The sequence below is a fragment of the Coregonus clupeaformis genome, unplaced genomic scaffold (assembly GCF_020615455.1).
Source record: "Coregonus clupeaformis isolate EN_2021a unplaced genomic scaffold, ASM2061545v1 scaf0873, whole genome shotgun sequence".
NCBI classification, from domain to species: Eukaryota; Metazoa; Chordata; class Actinopteri; order Salmoniformes; family Salmonidae; genus Coregonus; species Coregonus clupeaformis.
The window spans coordinates 79,917-99,942 of record NW_025534327.1 but is presented as its reverse complement, the minus strand read 5'-3'; the positions used below and the strand labels follow the sequence as shown (position 1 = coordinate 99,942).

At 45.2% G+C, this 20,026-nt stretch overlaps 1 protein-coding gene across 1 annotated transcript in view; it reads right to left on the bottom strand.

Moving 5' to 3' along the window:
- Positions 1 to 1,031: 1,031 nt before the first annotated feature.
- Positions 1,032 to 20,026, bottom strand: part of LOC121584341 (threonine--tRNA ligase 1, cytoplasmic) — a 69,715-nt gene continuing 50,720 nt past the window's right edge. Inside the window, exons 14-16 of the mRNA XM_045216960.1 lie at positions 9,968 to 10,072; positions 7,902 to 8,089; positions 1,032 to 1,715 (exon numbers count right to left, since the gene is read on the bottom strand). Of these exons, the coding sequence (XP_045072895.1) occupies positions 1,567 to 1,715; positions 7,902 to 8,089; positions 9,968 to 10,072 (442 nt within the window). The 3' untranslated portion in view covers positions 1,032 to 1,566. The remainder of the gene's footprint in view (positions 1,716 to 7,901; positions 8,090 to 9,967; positions 10,073 to 20,026) is intronic.

The following is a 20,026-nucleotide window of genomic DNA, read 5'->3' as shown; positions in this document are numbered from 1 at the left end:
CTCTACCAGCTGAGCGACAGACTGAGTAACTTTAAGGTCGGGATCACTGAAGCGTTACAGCGTAAAGGTACTTCCTGATTGAGCCGACATGCAGTCTTCACCATGAATACAGTCTCTGCCAACGCGGGAACATTGCCTTTACATTTCAAGCTGTAACGCTGAACTGCTGCGATGCTGATTGAATAGAGTCCTAATCTCGACTAGGGTCAGATAAAAAACAGTCTGTCGTCTTCTTTATTAGTCATATAGTCAGAATGACATTTTGGGCTCCATTGTAAAAGAGACCTTGGTCTCAAATGGTGACTCCCTGTGAAAATAAATTAAAATATGCGCGACTTGTTTACATTTCATAATTTGACAGACTTGTATCCGGAAAATATGGTTCTACACGGCTTCTATTAAATAGGGTTTTACAGGGCTTCTATTAAATAGGGTTTTACAGGGCTTCTATTAAATAGGGTTTTACAGGGCTTCTATTAAATAGGGTTTTACAGGGCTTCTATTAAATAGGGTTTTACAGGGCTTCTATTAATAGGGTTTTACAGGGCTTCTATTAATAGGGTTTTACAGGGCTTCTATTAAATAGGGTTTTACAGGGCTTCTATTAAATAGGGTTTTACAGGGCTTCTATTAATAGGGTTTTACAGGGCTTCTATTAAATAGGGTTTTACAGGGCTTCTATTAATAGGGTTTTACAGGGCTTCTATTAAATAGGGTTTTACAGGGCTTCTATTAAATAGGGTTTTACGGGGCTTCTATTAATAGGGTTTTACAGGGCTTCTACATTTATTAATAGAGTTCTACACAGCTTCTATTTTCTTTCCTAAATCAATAAACCAACCAATCTTTACAAGAGCGGTGCTACTTTGGACAGGGCCGAGAGCGGTGCTACTTTGGACAGGGCCGAGAGCGGTGCTACTTTGGACAGGGTTAGGGGGACAGGGCCGGGTTAGGGTTAGGGGGACAGGGCCGGGTTAGGGTTAGGGGGACAGGGCCGGTGGTAGGATATTGGATAATAAAAACCAAACCAATGTAAGAATTGTTATATTTTTTAACATTTTCAAAATTATTTTGATACATTGAAAATGGTTGCTCCTACAGTTTACAGCAGTGAACTCCACTTGGTACAGTTGAATGTAAAACTTGATGTTCTTTTCTTGTTTCCCTTTATAGTGTAAACCAACGAGGAGAAAGAGGCAACGTGGTATAAATCAATTTAAAGTAGAGAGAGGTCATCCCTTGTAACATTACTACAAGCAGACAATCAACAGTATCATGAGTTTCACATATTACAAGAGAGGACATTGGAGATTCCACTGAAAGCCCAGAGTCGTGATCATCTAACCATTTCTTTATAATATTTTATAAAAACGTTTCAACGAATTAGAATGTGATTTTTCAAAAAACAAAAATACAGTTTATTAAGAAATGCGGACACAAAAGTGTAGTCAAGTTAAGTACAAGACAGGCAGAGCGAGTTGCCTTTAAGGACTCTGATCTGCACTTTGTGTTTGACTCGAAGTTGAAATCCTCTCTGAGATACTGAAAAGGCCCGTCAGAGTGGTATCAGAATTCCTCCTCTGCGTTGCGGCTGCGTGAGGCCTTCAGCTGTTGGAGACGCTCCATACACTCATTGACGCTGCGCTCGCCGTGCACCTTGTTGTCACGCGTACGCACGTTCACCGTCTCACTGGTCTTCTCCTTCTCTCCCACAACTAGAAAGAAAGAAAGAAAGAAAGAAAGAGAGAGAGAGAGAGAAATATTTCATTATGATTTAATGTCTAGACTTAGTGATGAGCGAAACTGGAAATTGCTTCTCTGTTAGGCTTTCAAGTAGGATCCCTGAGATAAATAATACAATAAACTAAGGCCAGTCATGTTCAGCCGTCTGTCGTTTTCGGATCATATTGAAACACCCTGCTGTATGTTGGTCTGGCTGTCTTAGTTTAATAACATCTGGAAATATTTTAAATAGACGCTCAAAAACATATAGAATGAGATTTATCTACCTCAATTACCTCGTACCCCTGCACATCGACTCGATACTGGTACCCTGTGTATATAGCCAAGATATGAGTAGGTGTCCAAACCTTTGACTGGTACTGTATGTATGTATGTATGTATGTATGTATGTATGTATGTATGTATGTATGTATGTATGTATGTATGTATGTATGTATGTATACACTTACATATACACACACACACACACACACAGTGCATTTGGAAAATATTCAGACCCCTTGACCTTTTCCACATGTTGTTCAGCTTCAATTGTTGTTGTTGTTTACTCATCAGTCTACACACAACAACAACAACACCCCATAATGACAAAACAACAACAGGTTTATAGACATTTCTGCTAATATATATATTTTAAAAAAAAACGGAAATATCACATTTACATAAGTATTCAGACCCTTTACTCAGTACTTTGTTGAAGCACCTTTGGCAGCGATTACAGCCTCAAGTTTTCTTGGGTATGACACTACAAGCTTGGCACACCTGTATTTGGGGAGTTTCTCCCATTCTTCTCTGCAGATCCTCTCAAGCTCTGTCAGGTTGGATGGGGAGCGTCGCTGCACAGCTATTTTCAGGTCTCTCCAGAGATGTTAGATTGGGTTCAAGTCCGGTCTCTGGCTGGGCCACTCAAGGACATTCAGAGACTTGTCCCGAAGTCGCTTGTGCATTGTCTTGGCTGTGTGCTTAGGGTTGTTGTCCTGTTGGAAGTTGAACCTTCGCCCCATTCTGAGGTCCTGAGCGCTCTGGAGCAGGTTTTCATCAAGGATCTCTCTGTACTTTGCCCCGTTCATCTTTCCCTCGATCCTGACTAGTCTCCCAGTCCCTGCCGCTGAAAACATCCCCACAGCATGATGCTGCCACTACCATGCTTCACCGTAGGGATGGTGCCAGGTTTCCTCCGGAAGTGACGCTTGGCATTCAGGCCAAAGAGTTCAATCTTGGTTTCATTAGACCAGAGAATCTTGTTTCTCATGGTCTGAGAGTCTTTAGGTGCCTTTTGGCAAACTCCAAGCGGGCTGTCATGTGCCTTTTACTGAGGAGTGGCTTCCGTCTGGCCACTCTACCATAAAGGCCTGATTGGTGGAGTGCTGCACAGATGGTTGTCCTTCTGGAAGGTTCTCCCATCTCCACAGAGGAACTCTGGAGCTCTGTCAGAGTGACCATTGGGTTCTTGGTCACCTCTCTGATGAAGGCCCTTCTCCCCCGATTGCTCAGTTTGGCCGGGCGGCCAGCTCTAGGAAGAGTCTTGGTGGTTCCAAACGAATTCCATTTTAAAATGATGGAGGCCACTGTGTTCTTGGGGACCTTCAATGTTGCAGAATGTTTTGGTTACCCTTCCCCAGATCTGTGCCTCGACACAATCCTGTCTCGGTTCTCTACGAACAATTCCTTCGACTTCGTTTTTGCTCTGACATGCACTGTCAACTGTGGGAACTTATATAGACAGGTGTGTGCCTTTCCAAATCATGTCCAATCAATTGAATTGACCACAGGTGGACTCCAATCAAGTTGTAGAAACATCTCAAGGATGATCAATGGAAACAGGATGCACCTGAGCTCCATTCCGAGTCTCATAGCAAAGGGTCTGAATACTTATGTAAATAAGGTATCCATTTTTTATTTCTAATAACCTGTTTCCGCTTTGTCATTATGGGGTAGTGTGTGTAGAATGATCATAAAATGTTTTATTTAATCAATTTTAGAATAAGGCTGTAACATAACAAAATGTAGAAAAAGTCAAGGGGTCTGACTACTTTCCTAATGAATACACATCTGGTAGATCTTAAGAGCCTTCGCTCTGCAGTTAGTTTTCAGAATGTGCTGCTGCCTGCCTGTCTGCCATAGAATTAGACCTGTGAATTAAAAGTGAAGTTATTGCAAAACAAAATGTAGAACACAAAAAAGGAAAATGGTAGGTTAAATAAAAGACTGTGCTTTTTCCCCAATGTCTGTATTTTTCGCCAAATAACTCAACATATGTATTTTGATGTTTAGCAGATTATAGGTCTGGTTATTGCGGGTGTAGCAAAATGCTTGCGCTTCTAGCTCCGACAGTGCAGTAATATCTAACAAGTAATATCTAAATTTCACAACATATACCCTATACACACAAATCTAGTAAGGAATGGAATTTAAGAATATATACATATATGGACAAGAGCGGCATGGACTAACATACAGTAGAATATTATAGAATACAGTATATACATATGAGATGAGTATTGCAAGATATGTAAACATTACCAAAGTGACTAGTGTTCCATTTCTTAAAGTGGCCAGTGATTTCAATAGGCAGCAGCAGCCTCTAATGTGCTAGTGATGGCTATTTAACAGTCTGATGGCCTTGAGATAGAAGCTGTTTTTCATTCTCTCGGTCCCAGCTTTGATGCACCTGTACTGACCTCGCCTTCTGGATGATAGCGGGGTGAACAGGCAGTGGCTCGGGTGATTGATGTCCTTGATTATCTTTTTGGCCTTCCTGTGACATCGGGTGCTGTAGGTGTCCTGGAGGGCGGGTAGTTTGCCCCCGGTAATGCGTTCGGCAGATCGCACCACCCTCTGGAGAGCCCTGCGGTTGCGGGCGGTGCAGTTGCCGTACCAGGCGGTGATACAGCCTGACAGGATGCTCTCAATTGTGCATCTGTAAGAGTTTGTGAGGGTTTTAGGTGCCAAGCCAAATTTCTTCAGCCTCCTGAGGTTGAAGAGGTTCTGTTGCGCCTTCTTCACCACACTGTCTGTGTGGGTGGACAATTTCAGTTTGTCAGTGATGTGTACGCCAAGGAAATTGAAGCTTTTCACCTTCTCCACTGCGGTCCCGTCGATGTGGATAGGGGGGTGCACCCTCTACTGTTTCCTGAAGTCCACGATCATCTCCTTTGTTTTGTTGATGTTGAGTGAGAGGTTATTTTCTTGGCACCACACTCCCAGAGCCCTCACCTCCTCCCTGTAGGCGGTCTCGTCATTGTTGGTAATTAAGCCTAATACTGTTGTGTCTGCAAACTTGATGATTGAGTTGGAGGCTTGCTTGGCCACGCAGTCATGGGTGAACAGGGAGTAAAGGGGGGGGCTGAGCACGCACCCTTGTGGGGCCCCAGTGTTGAGGATCAGCGAAGTGGAGATGTTGTTTCCTACCTTCACCACCTGGGGGCGACCCGTCAGGAAGTCCAGGACCCAGTTGCACAGGGCGGGGTTCAGACCCAGGGCCTCGAGCTTAATGATGAGCTTGGAGGGTACTATGGTGTTGAAGGCTGAGCTATAGTCAATGAACAGTATTCTTACATAGGTATTCCTCTTGTCCAGATGGGATAGGGCAGTGTGCAGTGTGATGGCGATGGCATCGTCTGTGGATCTATTGGGGCAGTAAACAAATTGAAGTGGGTCTAGGGTGACAGGTAAGGTAGAGGTGATATGATCCTTGACTAGTCTCTCAAAGCACTTCATGATGACAGAGGTGAGCGCTACGGGGCGATAGTCATTTAGTTCAGTTACCTTTGCTTTCTTGGGTACAGGAACAATGGTGGCCATCTTGAAGCAGGTGGGGACAGCAGACTGGGATAGGGAGAGATTGAATATGTCCGTAAACACTCCAGCCAGCTGGTCTGCGCATGCTCTGAGGATGCGGCTAGGGATGCCGTCTGGGCCGGCAGCCTTGCGGGGGTTAACATGCTTAAATGTCTTACTCACGTCAGCCACGGAGAAGGAGAGGCCACAGTCCTTGGTAGTGGGCCTCGTCAGTGGCACTGTATTATCCTCAAAGCGGGCAAAGAAAGTGTTTATCTTGTCTGGAAGCGAGACGTCGGCGTCGGTGATGTGGCTGGTTTTCCTTTTGTAGTCCGTGATTGTCTGTAGACCCTGCCACATACGTCTCTGAGCTGTTGAATTGTGACTCCACTTTGTCTCTATACTGATGTTTTGCCAGTTTAATTGCCTTGCGGAGTGAGTAGCTACACTGTTTGTATTCTGCCATATTCCCAGTCACCTTGCCATGGTTAAATGCGGTGGTTCGCGCTTTCAGATTTGCGCGAATGCTGCCATCTATCCACGGTTTCTGGTTAGGGTAGGTTTTAATAGTCACAGTGGGAACAACATCACCTATACACTTCCTGATAAACTCAGTCACCGTTTCAGAGTATTTGTCGAAATTATTTTCGCAAGCTACCCGGAACATATCCCAGTCCGCGTGATCAAAACAATCTTGAAGCGTAGATTCCGATTGGTCCGACCAGCGTTGAATAGTTCTTAGCACAGGTACTTCCTGATTGAGTTTCTGCCTATAGGAGGGGAGGAGCAAAATGGAGTCGTGGTCAGATTTGCCGAAAGGAGGGCGGGGGAGGGCCTTATAACCATCCCGGAAGTTCGAATAGCAATGGTTGAGGATTTTAGCAGCCCGAGTACAACAATCGATATGTTGATAGAACTTCGGCAGCCTAGTCCTCAAATTCGCTTTGTTAAAATCCCCGGCTACAATAAATGCAGCCTCAGGATATGTGGTTTCCAGTTTGCATAAGGTCCAGTGAAGTTCTTTGAGGGCCGTCGTGGTATCGGCTTGAGGGGGGATATACACGGCCCATGTTGACTCAATCTTCCCACAGTTGTGTCAAGTTGGCTGGATGTCCTGTGGGTGGTTGACCATTCTTGATACACATGGGAAGCTGTTGAGTGTGAAAAACCCAGCAGCATTGCAATTCTTGACACACTCAAACCGGTGCTCCTGGCACCTACTACCATAACCCGTTCAAAGGCACTTAAATATTTTGTCTTGCCCATTCACTCTCAATGGCACACACACAATCCATGTCTCAAGACTTTAAAATCCTTCTTTAACCTGTCTCCTCCCCTTCATCTACACTGATTGATGTGGATTTAACAAGTGACATCAATAAGGGATCATAGCTTTCACCTGGATACACCTGGTCACTCGATGTCATGGAAAGAGCAGGTGTTCATAATGTTTTGAACACTATATTCAGCATGACATTCATGCAAGCATTATAATACATTTACAACCCAAAAGTAAATGTGAAATGAACTCATAACATAAGCAACATATTTAGACTAAGCTCCATCTGGGCTTGATAGATAACTGCAGGCTAACTACGCGGAGCATTGCATCATGCGAGACGAAATGCACCCTGGGAATTGTAGTATGCTGTAGACGAGGGCAGTACAGAAGCTTCAAAATGACAAAAACGAGGAATCGTGCAGCATGACTAACAAAAACAATAAAACAAAATGTAATAATAATACATTTTTCTAATATTTTTCATATTAACATATTTGATCATTTTCTGTTCTCCTCTCATTTTAATTCAATTACTTTTTATGTACCAACTTGAGTAAATGTCTGATTTTCAAGGTATTCCAGTTCTTGAATTTCAGAACCCTGAATCCCAGCAGTGCATTGTCTATCTCCTTGTTCAGGGTGACCCCTGACCCTACCGTAGACCAACACTCACCCAGGATGACCCTACCGTAGACCAACACTCACCCAGGATGAAGTTGTACTGTTCAGGGTGACCCCTGACCCTACCGTAGACCAACACTCACCCAGGATGAAGTTGTACTGTTCAGGGTGACCCCTGACCCTACCGTAGACCAACACTCACCCAGGATGACCCTACCGTAGACCAACACTCACCCAGGATGAAGTTGTACTGTTCAGGGTGACCCCTGACCCTACCGTAGACCAACACTCACCCAGGATGACCCTACCGTAGACCAACACTCACCCAGGATGAAGTTGTACTGTTCAGGGTGACCCCTGACCCTACCGTAGACCAACACTCACCCAGGATGAAGTTGTACTGTTCAGGGTGACCCCTGACCCTACCGTAGACCAACACTCACCCAGGATGACCCTACCGTAGACCAACACTCACCCAGGATGAAGTTGTACTGTGCCAACTGTGCGTTGCGTATCTTCTTGTTCAAGGTGCAGCTGGCATCACAGTCTACGTCTGTCATCAGACCTCCACGGTGGAAATCATCACGGATCTTCTGAGCGTAGTCATCCAGGGTGGGTCCTACTGGTACCACCATCACCTGACGGGGAGACAGCCACAGCGGCCTGCAGAGAGGAGGGTAGAGACGTGTTATTACCATGTTTTTAACCTGTTAAACTCTTAGCGGATGTTTTGGACCCGGTACCAGCTCCGACATTCTTTTATTTTTTTAAAGTGACATCATTTGAAAGCTACAGCCCTTGTCGTTTTGGAAATCAAACTCAAATCGTACTGATGGCAATGTCGTAAGAATGTAATTTTTCAGCTTTCTCCTTGTACAGTAGGTATATAATTCCTGTATAATTCCGCGTATAGCAGAAATCGGTTAGGCGAAACGAATGTCTGTGCTCGCATACTCCCTGAAGACCACTTGAAAAAAAAATGAAAAAAAGTGACAATATTACTCCATTTGTCCCTCATGAGCCACCATAGCAACATACCCAGTAACACTTCTTTAAAATAGGTAGAATTAATCGAAGATAAATCAAGTAATCTGTAATTAATTTTGACGTTCTTGCAGAGGTCTTAGTCACTTCATTGAAGAATCCCATCTGTAGTTCCCAATAGGAGTAGTACTGTTGACCAATCACCGGCAAAGGGGCGTCGACTTCGGGTACCGAACTTTGACTTGCCTTAAGAAAATGTTTGTGCACGAACAGCCGAAAATAAAAACCTGCCGAAGACCAAAACTAACAAAAACGTCACAAAATGGTCATTATGTGTGTATGAACTGTTTCGACTGGGACAAAAAGTATTCCTGTAAGACCAAAAATGACGTTGCACTTTTAAAATGGCTGTGTCCCCATGGGAACATGTTTAAAATGGCTGTGTCCCCCATGGGAACATGTTTAAAATGGCTGTGTCCCCACGGGAACATGTTTAAAATGGCTGTGTCCCCACGGGAACATGTTTAAAATGGCTGTGTCCCCACGGGAACATGTTTTAAATGGCTGTGTCCCCACGGGAACATGTTTAAAATGGCTGTGTCCCCACGGGAACATGTTTAAAATGGCTGTGTCGCCACGGGAACATGTTTAAAATGGCTGTGTCCCCACGGGAACATGTTTAAAATGGCTGTGTCCCCACGGGAACATGTTTAAAATGGCTGTGTCCCCATGGGAACATGTTTAAAATGGCTGTGTCCCCATGGGAACATGTTTAAAATGGCTGTCCCCCATGGGAACATGTTTAAAATGGCTGTGTCCCCACGGGAACATGTTTAAAATGGCTGTGTCCCCATGGGAACATGTTTAAAATGGCTGTGTCCCCACGGGAACATGTTTAAAATGGCTGTGTCCCCATGGGAATTTGCGCATGTTTAGAGTGGCACCATCAGGTAAAAGATCTGACCTCTTTTTACTTTGAAAAAATCAGATATTAGTAGTGTCAGTATCAGTATTGATAGCTACAGCAGATCAGATATTAGTAGTGTCAGTATTAGTATTGATAGCTACAGAAGATCAGATATTAGTAGTGTCAGTATTAGTATTGATAGCTACAGCAGATCAGATATTAGTAGTGTCAGTATTAGTATTGATAGCTACAGTAGATCAGATATTAGTAGTGTCAGTATTAGTATTGATAGCTACAGCAGATCAGATATTAGTAGTGTCAGTATTAGTATTGATAGCTACAGTAGATCAGATATTAGTAGTGTCAGTATTAGTATTGATAGCTACAGCAGATCAGATATTAGTAGTGTCAGTATTAGTATTGATAGCTACAACAGATCAGATATTAGTAGTGTCAGTATTAGTATTGATAGCTACAGTAGATCAGATATTAGTAGTGTCAGTATTAGTACTGATAGCTACAGCAGATCAGATATTAGTAGTGTCAGTATTAGTACTGATAGCTACAGCAGATCAGATATTATTAGTGTTAGTATTAGTATTGATAGCTACAGCAGATCAGATATTATTAGTATTAGTATTGCCCCTCACCATTTCCCTCCGTAGTTCTCAGTGAGGATAGCTATCATCCTCTCTACTGATCCCAGGATGGCTCTGTGGATGATGACTGGCCTCTGCTTATCCTCCCCATCATGGCTACACACAGAGAGAGAGGGAGAATACAGGTTTCCATCACACACAGAGAGAGAGGGAGAATACAGGTTTCCAACACACACAGAGAGAGAGGGAGAATACAGGTTTCCATCACACACAGAGAGAGAGGGAGAATACAGGTTTCCATCACACACAGAGAGAGAGGGAGAATACAGGTTTCCATCACACACAGAGAGAGAGAGGGAGAATACAGGTTTCCATCACACACACAGAGAGAGAGGGAGAATACAGGTTTCCATCACACACAGAGAGAGAGAATACAGGTTTCCATCACACACAGAGAGAGGGAGAATACAGGTTTCCATCACACACAGAGAGAGAGGGAGAATACAGGTTTCCATCACACACAGAGAGAGAGGGAGAATACAGGTTTCCATCACACACAGAGAGAGAGGGAGAATACAGGTTTCCATCACACACAGAGAGAGAGGGGAGAATACAGGTTTCCATCACACACACAGAGAGAGGGAGAATACAGGTTTCCATCACACACACAGAGAGGGAGAATACAGGTTTCCATCACACACAGAGAGAGAGGGAGAATACAGGTTTCCATCACACACAGAGAGAGAGGGAGAATACAGGTTTCCATCACACACAGAGAGAGAGAGGAGAATACAGGTTTCCATCACACACAGAGAGAGGGAGAATACAGGTTTCCATCACACACAGAGAGAGAGGGAGAATACAGGTTTCCATCACACACAGAGAGAGAGGGAGAATACAGGTTTCCATCACACACAGAGAGGGAGAATACAGGTTTCCATCACACACAGAGAGAGAGGGAGAATACAGGTTTCCATCACACACACAGAGAGGGAGAATACAGGTTTCCATCACACACACAGAGAGAGAGAATACAGGTTTCCATCACACACAGAGAGAGAGAGAATACAGGTTTCCATCACACACACAGAGAGAGAGGGAGAATACAGGTTTCCATCACACACACAGAGAGGGAGAATACAGGTTTCCATCACAAACAGAGAGAGAGAGAATACAGGTTTCCATCACACACAGAGAGAGAGGGAGAATACAGGTTTCCATCACACACAGAGAGAGAGGGAGAATACAGGTTTCCATCACACACACAGAGAGAGGAGAATACAGGTTTCCATCACACACACAGAGAGAGAATACAGGTTTCCATCACACACAGAGAGGAGAGAATACAGGTTTCCATCACACACAGAGAGAGGGAGAATACAGGTTTCCATCACACACACAGAGAGAGAGAGAATACAGGTTTCCATCACACACAGAGAGAGGGAGAATACAGGTTTCCATCACACACACAGAGAGAGGGAGAATACAGGTTTCCATCACACACAGAGAGAGAGGAGAATACAGGTTTCCATCACACACACAGAGAGGGAGAATACAGGTTTCCATCACACACAGAGAGAGGGAGAATACAGGTTTCCATCACACACAGAGAGAGAGAATACAGGTTTCCATCACACACAGAGAGAGAGGGAGAATACAGGTTTCCATCACACAGAGAGGGGGAGAATACAGGTTTCCATCACACACAGAGAGAGAGGGAGAATACAGGTTTCCATCACACACAGAGAGAGAGAGAATACAGGTTTCCATCACACAGAGAGAGAGAGAATACAGGTTTCCATCACACACAGAGAGAGAGGGAGAATACAGGTTTCCATCACACACACAGAGAGAGAGAATACAGGTTTCAATCACACACACGAGAGAGGAGAATACAGGTTTCCATCACACACAGAGAGGGAGAATACAGGTTTCCATCACACACACAGAGAGAGGGAGAATACAGGTTTCCATCACACACACAGAGAGAGAGAATACAGGTTTCCATCACACACCAAGAGAGAGAGAATACAGGTTTCCATCACACACACAGAAGAGAGGAGGAGAATACAGGTTTCCATCACACACAGAGAGAGAGGAGAATACAGGTTTCCATCACACACCAGAGAGAGGGAGAATACAGGTTTCCATCACACACAGAGAGAGAGGGAGAATACAGGTTTCCATCACACACAGAGAGGAGAATACAGGTTTCCATCACACACAGAGAGAGAGAATACAGGTTTCCATCACACACAGAGAGGAGGGAGAATACAGGTTTCCATCACACACAGAGAGAGAGGGAGAATACAGGTTTCCATCACACACAGAGAGAGAGGGAGAATACAGGTTTCCATCACACACAGAGAGGGAGAATACAGGTTTCCATCACACACAGAGAGAGAGGGAGAATACAGGTTTCCATCACACACAGAGAGAGAGGGAGAATACAGGTTTCCATCACACACAGAGAGAGGGAGAATACAGGTTTCCATCACACACAGAGAGAGAGGGAGAATACAGGTTTCCATCACACACACAGAGAGAGAGAGAATACAGGTTTCCATCACACACAAAGAGAGAGAGAGAGAGAATACAGGTTTCCAACACACACACAGAGAGAGAGGGAGAATACAGGTTTCCATCACACACACAGAGAGAGGGGGAGAATACAGGTTTCCATCACACACAGAGAGAGAGGGAGAATACAGGTTTCCATCACACACAGAGAGAGAGAGAATACAGGTTTCCATCACACACAAGAGAGAGGGAGAATACAGGTTTCCATCACACACAGAGAGAGGGAGAATACAGGTTTCCATCACACACAGAGAGAGGGAGAATACAGGTTTCCATCACACACACAGAGAGGGAGAATACAGGTTTCCATCACACACAGAGAGGGAGAATACAGGTTTCCATCACACACAGAGAGAGAGGGAGAGGGAGAATACAGGTTTCCATCACACACAGAGAGAGAGGGAGAATACAGGTTTCCATCACACACAGAGAGAGAGGGAGAATACAGGTTTCCATCACACACAGAGAGAGGGAGAATACAGGTTTCCATCACACACAGAGAGGGGAGAATACAGGTTTCCATCACACACAGAGAGAGAGGGAGAATACAGGTTTCCATCACACACAGAGAGAGAGGGAGAATACAGGTTTCCATCACACACAGAGAGAGAGAGAATACAGGTTTCCATCACACACAGAGAGGGAGAATACAGGTTTCCATCACACACAGAGAGGGAGAATACAGGTTTCCATCACACACACACAGAGAGAGGGAGAATACAGGTTTCCATCACACACACAGAGAGAGGGAGAATACAGGTTTCCATCACACACACAGAGAGAGAGAGAATACAGGTTTCCATCACACACAGGAGAGGGAGAATACAGGTTTCCATCACACACACAGAGAGAGAGGGGAGAATACAGGTTTCCATCACACACAGAGAGGGAGAATACAGGTTTCCATCACACACAGAGAGGGAGAATACAGGTTTCCATCACACACAGAGAGAGAGGGAGAATACAGGTTTCCATCACACACAGAGAGAGAGGGAGAATACAGGTTTCCATCACACACAGAGAGAGGGAGAATACAGGTTTCCATCACACACAGAGAGAGGAGAATACAGGTTTCCATCACACACAGAGAGAGGGAGAATACAGGTTTCCATCACACACAGAGAGGAGGGAGAATACAGGTTTCCATCACACACAGAGAGGGAGAATACAGGTTTCCATCACACACAGAGAGAGGGAGAATACAGGTTTCCATCACACACAGAGAGAGAGGGAGAATACAGGTTTCCATCACACACAGAGAGAGGGAGAATACAGGTTTCCATCACACACACAGAGAGAGAGGGAGAGGGAGAATACAGGTTTCCATCACACACAGAGAGAGAGAATACAGGTTTCCATCACACACAGAGAGAGGGAGAATACAGGTTTCCATCACACACACAGAGAGAGAGAGAGGGAGAATACAGGTTTCCATCACACACAGAGAGAGGGAGAATACAGGTTTCCATCACACACAAGAGAGAGAGGGAGAATACAGGTTTCCATCACACACAGAGAGAGAGGGAGAATACAGGTTTCCATCACACACAAGAGAGAGGAGAATACAGGTTTCCATCACACACACAGAGAGAGGGAGAATACAGGTTTCCATCACACACACAGAGAGAGAGAATACAGGTTTCCATCACACACAGAGAGAGAGGGAGAATACAGGTTTCCATCACACACAGAGAGAGAGGGAGAATACAGGTTTCCATCACACACAGAGAGAGGGGGAGAATACAGGTTTCCATCACACACACAGAGAGAGGGAGAATACAGGTTTCCATCACACACAGAGAGAGGGAGAGAATACAGGTTTCCATCACACACAGAGAGAGAGGGAGAATACAGGTTTCCATCACACACAAGAGAGAGGGAGAATACAGGTTTCCATCACACACACAGAGAGAGGGAGAATACAGGTTTCCATCACACACAGAGAGAGGGAGAATACAGGTTTCCATCACACACAGAGAGAGGGAGAATACAGGTTTCCATCACACACAGAGAGAGAGGGAGAATACAGGTTTCCATCACACACAGGAGAGAGGGAGAATACAGGTTTCCATCACACACAGAGAGAGAGAGAATACAGGTTTCCATCACACACACAGAGAGAGGGAGAATACAGGTTTCCATCACACACAGAGAGGGAGAATACAGGTTTCCATCACACACACAGAGAGAGGGAGAATACAGGTTTCCATCACACACACAGAGAGAGAGAGAATACAGGTTTCCATCACACACACAGAGAGGGAGAATACAGGTTTCCATCACACACAGAGAGAGAGAATACAGGTTTCCATCACACACAGAGAGAGAGGGAGAATACAGGTTTCCATCACACACAGAGAGGGAGAATACAGGTTTCCATCACACACAGAGAGGGAGAATACAGGTTTCCATCACACACAGAGAGAGAATACAGGTTTCCATCACACACAGAGAGGGAGAATACAGGTTTCCATCACACACACAGAGAGGGAGAATACAGGTTTCCATCACACACAGAGAGAGAGGGAGAATACAGGTTTCCATCACACACAGAGAGAGGGAGAATACAGGTTTCCATCACACACAGAGAGAGGGGAGAATACAGGTTTCCATCACACACAGAGAGAGAGGAGAATACAGGTTTCCATCACACACAGAGAGAGGGAGAATACAGGTTTCCATCACACACAGAGAGAGAGGGAGAATACAGGTTTCCATCACACACAGAGAGAGAGGGAGAATACAGGTTTCCATCACACACAGAGAGAGAGGGAGAATACAGGTTTCCATCACACACACAGAGAGAGGGAGAATACAGGTTTCCATCACACACAGAGAGAGAGGGAGAATACAGGTTTCCATCACACACACAGAGAGAGAGGGAGAATACAGGTTTCCATCACACACAGAGAGAGAGAGGGAGGGGGAGAATACAGGTTTCCATCACACACACAGAGAGAGGGGGAGAATACAGGTTTCCATCACACACAGAGAGAGGGAGAATACAGGTTTCCATCACACACACAGAGAGAGAGAGAATACAGGTTTCCATCACACACAGAGAGAGAGGAGAATACAGGTTTCCATCACACACAGAGAGAGGAGAATACAGGTTTCCATCACACACACAGAGAGGGAGAATACAGGTTTCCATCACACACAGAGAGGGAGAATACAGGTTTCCATCACACACAGAGAGAGAGAGAATACAGGTTTCCATCACACACAGAGAGAGAGGGAGAATACAGGTTTCCATCACACACAGAGAGAGGGAGAATACAGGTTTCCATCACACACACAGAGAGAGGGAGAATACAGGTTTCCATCACACACAGAGAGAGGGAGAATACAGGTTTCCATCACACACAGAGAGAGAGGGAGAATACAGGTTTCCATCACACACAGAGAGAGGGAGAATACAGGTTTCCATCACACACAGAGAGAGGGAGAATACAGGTTTCCATCACACACACAGAGAGAGAGAGAATACAGGTTTCCATCACACACACAGAGAGAGAGAGAATACAGGTTTCCATCACACACAGAGAGAGGGAGAATACAGGTTTCCATCACACACACAGAGAGAGAGAATACAGGTTTCCATCACACACACAGAGAGAGAGAATACAGGTTTCCATCACAAACAGAGAGAGAGAGAATACAGGTTTCCATCACACACACAGAGAGGGAGAATACAGGTTTCCATCACACACACAGAGAGAGAGAATACAGGTTTCCATCACACACAGAGAGAGAGGGAGAATACAGGTTTCCATCACACACAGAGAGAGGGGAGAATACAGTTTCCATCACACACAGAGAGAGGGAGAATACAGGTTTCCATCACACACAGAGAGGAGGGGAGAATACAGGTTTCCATCACACACAGAGAGAGGAGAATACAGGTTTCCATCACACACAGAGAGAGAGAGGGAGAATACAGGTTTCCATCACACACAGAGAGAGGGAGAATACAGGTTTCCATCACACACAGAGAGAGGGGAGAATACAGGTTTCCATCACACACAGAGAGGGAGAATACAGGTTTCCATCACACAAGAGAGAGAGGAGAATACAGGTTTCCATCACACACAGAGAGAGAGGGATAATACAGGTTTCCATCACACACAGAGAGAGAGGGAGAATACAGGTTTCCATCACACACAAGAGAGAGGGAGAATACAGGTTTCCATCACACACAGAGAGAGGGGAGAATACAGGTTTCCATCACACACAGAGAGGGAGAATACAGGTTTCCATCACACACAGAGAGAGGGAGAATACAGGTTTCCATCACACACAGAGAGAGGGAGAATACAGGTTTCCATCACACACAGAGAGAGGGAGAATACAGGTTTCCATCACACACAGAGAGGGGGAGAATACAGGTTTCCATCACACACACAGAGAGAGAGGGAGAATACAGGTTTCCATCACACACACAGAGAGAGAGGGAGAATACAGTTTTCCATCACACACACAGAGAGAGAGGGAGAGGGAGAATACAGGTTTCCAACACACACAGAGGGAGAATACAGGTTTCCATCACACACAGAGAGAGGGAGAATACAGGTTTCCATCACACACACAGAGAGGGAGAATACAGGTTTCCATCACACACAGAGAGAGGAGAATACAGGTTTCCATCACACACACAGAGAGGGAGAATACAGGTTTCCATCACACACAGAGAGAGGAGAATACAGGTTTCCATCACACACAGAGAGAGGGAGAATACAGGTTTCCATCACACACAGAGAGAGAGGGGAGAATACAGGTTTCCATCACACAGGGGAGAATACAGGTTTCCATCACACAGAGAGGGAGAATACAGGTTTCCATCACACACAGAGAGAGGGAGAATACAGGTTTCCATCACACACAGAGAGAGGGGAGAATACAGGTTTCCATCACACACACAGAGAGAGAAGGAGGGAGAATACAGGTTTCCATCACACACACAGAGAGAGAGAATACAGGTTTCCATCACACACACAAGAGAGGGAGAATACAGGTTTCCATCACACACAGAGAGGGAGAATACAGGTTTCCATCACACACACACACAGAGAGAGAGAATACAGGTTTCCATCACACACAGAGAGAGAGGGAGAATACAGGTTTCCATCACACACACAGAGAGAGGGAGAATACAGGTTTCCATCACACACACAGAGAGAGGGAGAATACAGGTTTCCATCACACACACACAGAGAGGGAGAATACAGGTTTCCATCACACACACAGAGAGAGAGGATACAGGTTTCCATCACACACAGAGAGGGGGAGAGTACGGTTTCCATCACACACACAGAGAGAGGGAGAATACAGGTTTCCATCACACACAGAGAGAAAGGTCCAGAGAGAGAGAATACAGGTTTCCATCACACACAGAGAGAGAGGGAGAATACAGGTTTCCATCACACACAGAGAGAGAGGGAGAATACAGGTTTCCATCACACACAGAGAGAGGGAGAATACAGGTTTCCATCACACACAGAGAGAGGGAGAATACAGGTTTCCATCACACACAGAGAGAGAGGGAGAATACAGGTTTCCATCACACACACAGAGAGGGGAGAATACAGGTTTCCATCACACACAGAGAGAGAGAATACAGGTTTCCATCACACACAGAGAGGGAGAATACAGGTTTCCATCACACACACAGAGAGAGAGAGGGAGAATACAGGTTTCCATCACACACAGAGAGAGAGAATACAGGTTTCCATCACACACAGAGAGGGAGAATACAGGTTTCCATCACACACACAGAGAGAGAGGGAGAGGGAGAATACAGGTTTCCATCACACACACAGAGAGAGGGAGAATACAGGTTTCCATCACACACACAGAGAGAGGGAGAATACAGGTTTCCATCACACACAGAGAGAGAGAATACAGGTTTCCATCACACACAGAGAGGGAGAATACAGGTTTCCATCACACACACACAGAGAGGGAGAATACAGGTTTCCATCACACACACACAGAGAGAGAGAATACAGGTTTCCATCACACACAGAGAGAGAGGGAGAATACAGGTTTCCATCACACACAGAGAGAGAGGGAGAATACAGGTTTCCATCACACACAGAGAGAGGGAGAATACAGGTTTCCATCACACACACAGAGAGGGAGAATACAGGTTTCCATCACACACACAGAGGGAGAATACAGGTTTCCACACGAGAGGGAGAATACAGGTTTCCATCACACACAGAGAGAGAGGGAGAATACAGGTTTCCATCACACAACAGAGAGGGAGAATACAGGTTTCCATCACACAGAGAGAGGGAGAATACAGGTTTCCATCACACACAGAGAGGGAGAATACAGGTTTCCATCACACACAGAGAGAGGGGAGAATACAGGTTTCCATCACACACACAGAGAGAGGAGAGGGAGAATACAGGTTTCCATCACACACACAGAGAGAGGAGAATACAGGTTTCAATCACACACACAGAGAGAGGGAGAATACAGGTTTCCATCACACACAGAGAGGGAGAATACAGGTTTCCATCACACACACACAGAGAGGGAGAATACAGGTTTCCATCACACACACAGAGAGAGAGAATACAGGTTTCCATCACACACACAGAGAGAGAGAGAATACAGGTTTCCATCACAAACAGAGAGAGAGAAATACAGGTTTCCATCACACACAGAGAGGGAGAATACAGGTTTCCATCACACACAGAGAGGGAGAATACAGGTTTCCATCACACACAGAGAGGGGAGAATACAGGTTTCCATCACACACAGAGAGGAGGGAGAATACAGGTTTCCATCACACACAGAGAGGGAGAATACAGGTTTCCATCACACACAGAGAGAGAGGGAGAATACAGGTTTCCATCACACACAGAGAGGGAGAATACAGGTTTCCATCACACACAGAGAGAGAGGGAGAATACAGGTTTCCATCACACACAGAGAGAGAGGGAGAATACAGGTTTCCATCACACACAGAGAGAGAGGGAGAATACAGGTTTCCATCACACACAGAGAGAGGAGGGAGAATACAGGTTTCCATCACACACAGAGAGAGAGGGAGAATACAGGTTTCCATCACACACAGAGAGAGGGAGAATACAGGTTTCCATCACACACAGAGAGAGAGGGAGAATACAGGTTTCCATCACACACAGAGAGAGAGGGAGAATACAGGTTTCCATCACACACACAGAGAGAGAGAGGGAGAATACAGGTTTCCATCACACACACAGAGAGAGAGGGAGAATACAGGTTTCCATCACACACAGAGAGAGAGAGGGAGAATACAGGTTTCCATCACACACAAGGAGAGAGAGGGAGAATACAGGTTTCCATCACACACAGAGAGGGAGAATACAGGTTTCCATCACACACACAGAGAGAGAGGGAGAATACAGGTTTCCATCACACACAGAGAGAGAGGGAGAATACAGGTTTCCATCACACACAGAGAGAGGGAGAATACAGGTTTCCATCACACACACAGAGAGAGGGAGAATACAGGTTTCCATCACACACAGAGAGGGA